This window comes from Ammodytes marinus, assembly GCF_949987685.1.
Source record: "Ammodytes marinus genome assembly, chromosome: 19".
Taxonomy (NCBI): domain Eukaryota; kingdom Metazoa; phylum Chordata; class Actinopteri; order Uranoscopiformes; family Ammodytidae; genus Ammodytes; species Ammodytes marinus.
Window position 1 is genome coordinate 23,482,460 of NC_137223.1, and position 5,873 is coordinate 23,488,332.

Here is a 5,873-nt window from a genome sequence, read left to right on the forward strand (position 1 = left end):
TGGATGGATGGATGGAGCCGTCAGTGCTCTTGAATCAAACCAGGATAAAAGCATTTAAAAAAAACAATTAAACAGTGCCTTAGAATGAAAGAAACGACTGTTAGGTAAATAATGCAACTAGGCAAACGACAATCCAAAAAAAAACCACAGAGAAAAAATTCCCATATTCCAAATTTTCCAGAAAGGGTCAAATCAACGCAATGTCAAGCTTTTATTTTGTGAAAACAAACTCGGCCAGTTACGGTTTGTCGTGCGCTAACTCTTTGTAACTTAATGCCAATCGCGAACTACTTCCCGGGTCACGTTGTACATGCGATAAGTGACAGCCGAAAGCACACAGCTGACTCACTTTATACCGTTTTTGTTCATAATTAACGTGTTTGTTTTCGTATTATTTCACCGTTTTATATTTTAGTGGAAAGTTTAATTCATGAAAAATGGTGTTTTACTTCACAAGTGCCGGTGAGTGAAGCTACACAGCTAGCTGCAGTGTTAGCTCGTAGCCTAGTTAAAACAGACACTCTTTACAGCTGAAGGTGTATTTGTATAAATCGTGTATTATTTGTGAGTTGTCCATGATGTATTTAGTGTATGTCGCTGTTTCACTGAATTATAACTACTGATTTCTCTCTCTCTATCTATCTATCTATCTATCTATCTATCTATCTATCTATCTATCTATCTATCTATCTATCTATCTATCTATCTATCTATCTATCTTTCTCTCTCTCTCAGTGCTGAATCCAGTTTACACTATCTACATGGGAAAAGACAAATATGAAAGTAAGTCTGACACATATTTTTCCACACTTATTCTTCAAAGTAAAACCATCTTAAATGGAGGAGTGTAGCTGACATAATAGAATATATGTATAAATAATAGACTGTGTTAATGAATATGCCATGATCACACAACTGCTCTAACTTGTTGAGATCTTTGGGTTTTTTTTCAGACGAAGATCTGATAAAGTACGGATGGCCTGAAGACATCTGGTGAGCATTAACTTGGTTCTCTTCATACTTTGCCCCTTGGAAAAATCCTGTGTGATTTAAAAAATAGATATTTTCTGTTTTATAATTAACTGTAACCACGATTACCTGAAATATATTTATTCAGGGAGAATTAATTAAGTTTTTTTTTTGTTTTGTTTTTTTAACTGAGCAATTTTTTTTATTATGCTTGTCCAGGTTTCACGTTGACAAACTGTCTTCAGCTCACGTTTATCTGAGACTGCCAAAGGTAAGGAGTCGATATAAGGAACCTTGAATATGGTCATTTAACCACATTGGAGGCTATTAAACTATAATATAAAATAGATAAACATAAATAAAAATCTAATGTTGTGCACTACTAGCTGTTGGGGGCTTGAATCCTGTGAACACTGTACAGGGTTATCGTCAGTTCTTTTAAAAAGTCTAAAATGTAATATTTTGATTTGAATTTGTGTGTGTGTGTGTGTGTGTGTGTGTGTGTGTGTGTGTGTGTGTGTGTGTGTGTGTGTGTGTGTGTGTGTGTGTGTGTGTGTGTGTGTGTGTGTGTGTGTGTGTGTGTGTGTGTGTGTGTGTGTGTGTGTGTGTGTGTGTGTTCGTTCTAGGGTCATACAATAGCTGACATCCCCCCGGAGGTGCTGATCGACTGTGCTCAGCTGGTGAAGAACAACAGCATCCAAGGTAAACATCTGCTTCCTGATGAGATAATACTTTTTAGTATCAATCACATCAGGTGCAAAAGGTGTGTGTGTGAGAGAGAGAGAGAGAGAGAGTGATAAACTATGTAAAGGGCTTGGGGAAATAGCGCTCCATAAGTGCAGTCCATTTAAGTTTCACCAAAATCTCTTTCAGGTGTGTGTGTGTGTGTGTGTGTGTGAGAGTCACCTCTGGTTTTTCTGTGTATTGATTTTTGTATTTTCAATGAAACAACGTTGTGTGTCTTCAGGCTGTAAGATGAACAACATCAACGTGGTTTACACGCCGTGGGCAAACCTGAAGAAGACCGGAGACATGGACGTCGGACAGATCGGCTTCTTCAGACAGAAAGAGGTCGGTTAAAATAAATAATCCAAAAAGTTTGATTCAACTTGATGAAGGCAAATGCTTTATATCTTTTTTTTTTTTTTTTTTTTTTTTTTTTTTAGCTGTATGTATTAGCTTGTTTTTATATAGCCTGTTATGAAGTGTAATTTTAGCATTATTATAGTGTCAATTGTGGTGTACCTTGTTTGTGTGTGTGTGTGGCCTTGTGCAAATTCTGCAACTTCTTTTCTGCTGCCTGTCTTGGCCAGGACTCCCTGTGAGAAGAGTTACTGTAACTCAATGGGACGTTCCTTGTGAAATAAAGGTTCAATAAAATAAAAATAGATAATAAAATATAGATATAAAAATAAAATATCTAGGCTTAAAACAAAAATATTCTGAGGAGTATACTACGAAGCAAACTCAACAAAGCCTGGCTCTCTTTTCTTGATCTGGTTCAAAATAACACATACCCTCGCTCAGAGCTAACCGGTATCACGAAGGCAGTTATCAACCTCATATGTTGAACTAATGTTTCAGCTTCCGGCTCTGTGCGCGTCCCCATGAAAGGGGGCGTTTGACCCGTCATTTGACTCTGCTTCCGCACAGACTGGACTGATCTTGTGCCGCTAACTTTACACAAACGGACTGATTGCGAGCAGCTGATTAAAAAAAATAATAAGTGCGTCGCTGACTTCACTCAAGGGACCATGGTTTTGTGTTTTTTTCCACAGGTGAAGCTCGTGGCGGTGGAGAAGAAAGTGAACGAGATTGTGAACCGTCTGGAGAAAACGAAGGATGAGCGACACCCGGACCTGGCGGCGGAGAGAGAGAGCCGAGACCGAGAGGAACGGAACGAGAAGAAAGCTCTGCTGCAGGACCAGAAGAAAAAAGAGAAGGAAGAACTGATGAGGAGGAAAGAGCAAGAGGAGCTCAAGTACGTCCACAACTCAAAACTCACCTGTTGATACAATACACCTGAAATATGGTCATTTAAACACACTAGAGGCTAGTTCTTTCTTTTTTTTTTTTTTTTTTTTTTTAACCTTTATTTATACAGGTAAATCCCATTGAGACCGAAGACTCTTTTGCAAGGGAGACCTGTTTTCCATTCCCACGTTACCATTCACACACACATTCTTACACCGATAGCAGGCTAACTATCGACATTCACACGAGGCAAGGTGGGTGAAGTGTCTTGCCCAAGGACACAACAACCATGACACAGGTGGCAGGGCGGGGATCGAACCTCCAACCCTTTGATCATCGGCCGACCCGCTCTACCAACTGAGCCACAGTCGCCCCTTTTAAAAATGTAAAATGTGTATCTGTGTACCCCTCCAAGTAGGTCCACAACTCAAACGACAGAGAAAAAGTGTCATACGTTTTGGTGGAGTTTTTGTTCAATTCTATTATAAAGATTTGTAATGTTTTGGTTTCTCTCTCTGTCTCCAGGAACTATACTTCTCTGATGAAAGATGAAAATATGCAGACCAATGAGGTGAGGGCTGATTCATATTGTTTTGAGTCTTGAGTCTAGCATCCAATCATCTCAATTTTTAGGCCTAACAATGTCTAAAACTGTCTTGAAGTCGAAGTCTGCGATCCTGGAGGAATGCTTGTTGTCAAAATCAATGAATATCTCCTTTCTCGCTACCTGTACGTACACAGTGTTGATTCACATTTTTTTTAAATCCAGTTTTAATACACAGCCTAGGCTCTGTTTACGGGTATGTAAACAAATAGTAGCTAGCATCGTAGCTAGCAACATGCCCGTTTACAGAGCCTTGGTTGTTTGTTAACACTGCAAACCGTAAGGATACATTCACGGATTTTGACAACAAGCGTTCTCCAGAATCGCTGACCCCACCTTTAACTTGTAACTTCACCTCTCTGTTCGCTGTCTGCAGGGCTACGATTCTGACGACTTCATGTGAGCGGTGAACACACACACACACACACACACACAGGAGGCAGCGAAACAGACGGAATCTTCCACCATCTTTAATATTCTGTTGCCACGGACGCTGCTGCCATGACGACTGCTTTCGCTTTTGCTGCAACTCAAAAAAGACATATGGATAAAAAAAAAAATATTTTGCTAAATTTTGGACACTTTGGAGCAGAAAAATCCAGCCAATGACGGGACAGCACCGAGACTTATACCACATGCTGATTGGTTCAGACACTGCTGCTCCCCAACCAATCAGAGCAGGCCGGGCCTCTTCTTAAAGGGACAGCGCTATAGAAAGAAAAACACAGGACTACAAGAATGCTGATGATCCATTTTAGGGGAACACACACTCAAAACACAACAGATCTGTATATAAATGGAGTAACACTTCCAATTGCGACTGATTTTGATTTATGTAAAAACTTGATTTATACAGTATGTTAGGGTATTTTTAAAGGTACAGTGTGTAATATCGGAATATTTAGTGGCATTTAGTGCTGAGATTCTAGATTGCAACGCTCCTTCCCTTTTTGAATAGTTACAGCAGCTACGGTGGCCTTCAAGGACAAGAAGCTATAGTTACTAAAGATGGCATCATCCACCACTGCCTCAAGTCTTTCCACAATATCAAGTGATGAGGTGAAGATGTATTTAGTTATTTAGTCTATAGTACTTCTTCTTCTTCTTCGTGTTCCAACAGGCGCATCAGGCCGTTAAGTTTGTCCGTTCTGTGCTACTGTAGAAACATGGCGGTGCAACATGGCGGCCTCAGCGCCCCGCTCCCATGTAGATATAAAACGCTCATTCTAAGGTAATAAAAGAAACAACCACTTTTATTTTCAAGCAAATTCACACCAATTAAAACATACCGATGAATATTATATTCCTTATTATATTACATTTCTACCAAGTCTGTTGTGAAAAAAATGCCAATAAATTCTACACAATGTACCTTTAAAAATACCCTGCTAAGCTTTGTCTCACTCTCTTCATGTTGCCATTTCTCTGCATGTCGGATTGTATTGACTTAAACTCCGTTATAGTGACTTATGTTGACGAACCCTTACTGTATCTTGTCAAAGCAGCATTAACAACCCACTACAATCCACCTTGAGCCACTGAAGCCCTGAACGATTGTATTATTTTAATCTATTTCTCCCAATAAACCAGAATTTACTCACATTTACAGAGGTGGAACCATTAAATGTTTGACATTTTTACAAGAAAAAAAAAGACTTAAAAGAACTTTATTGTAATAGTGCACACAGAAGGTTAAATCAATTATCATTATCCGGACTTCAGGAGTGATGGTGGTTGTTAAAAGTGAATTCATGATCTTAAAAATAAATATATTTTCATTAAAACATTTTTTTTAAAATCTGAACACATTTAACAGTCAATTCAGAGTTCAGTTAAAAGCTAGTACATAAGTGGACCTTGAATAAAGATGAATTTCTTTCCTCAATTTGGTCCAACAAAAAGGGTTCCAACATTGGTGGCAGAAAATGTTCTAAATACTGTGTCTATAGCAGTAAAGGTTGGTGTTGGGAATCGGTCGTTTATATATTTTAAAGGATCTGAAAACGAGCTGCTCTGAGGAGGGACATGAATTTATGAATAAATGTTTGTCCTGGAAATCTGGAACTGTGTTATTGTGACGACATGTGCTGCGAATAAGAATTAAAAAATACACTTTTCCCCTTCATTGTTTTTCCTAACTAAAACTCTCTCCTTTTTTTAAATGTATTGATCTCAATGTTCAAATATTTTAGCTGATTAAAAGGTGGAGTCAGCGATTCTGGAGACCGCTTGTTGTTAAAATCACTTTTTTTTGTCAAAATCAGGGAATATCTCCTCACGATCTACTACCTGTCTGTGTGTGTTGGGGGGGGGGGGGGGGTCCAGT

At 38.8% G+C, this 5,873-nt stretch overlaps 1 protein-coding gene across 1 annotated transcript; it reads left to right on the plus strand.

Moving 5' to 3' along the window:
- Nucleotides 1–301: 301 nt before the first annotated feature.
- On the plus strand, nt 302–5,660 carry ccdc25 (coiled-coil domain containing 25). The gene is made up of 9 exons (XM_080048308.1): nt 302–462; nt 736–783; nt 954–993; nt 1,189–1,240; nt 1,596–1,671; nt 1,937–2,040; nt 2,748–2,950; nt 3,469–3,514; nt 3,924–5,660. The coding sequence occupies exons 1-9, from the start codon at nt 438–440 to the stop codon at nt 3,948–3,950; spliced, it is 621 nt and encodes a 206-aa protein (XP_079904434.1). The 5' UTR covers nt 302–437; the 3' UTR covers nt 3,951–5,660.
- Nucleotides 5,661–5,873: the final 213 nt, after the last annotated feature.

Excerpts from the sequence above, each read along its gene's own strand:
- ccdc25 (XM_080048308.1), top strand. The coding sequence starts at position 438 with ATGGTGTTTTACTTCACAAGTGCCG. Across the intron at positions 2,951-3,468 it reads AAAGAGCAAGAGGAGCTCAA|GAACTATACTTCTCTGATGA; the intron begins GTACGTCCACAA and ends CTCTGTCTCCAG. Across the intron at positions 3,515-3,923 it reads AAAATATGCAGACCAATGAG|GGCTACGATTCTGACGACTT; the intron begins GTGAGGGCTGAT and ends CGCTGTCTGCAG.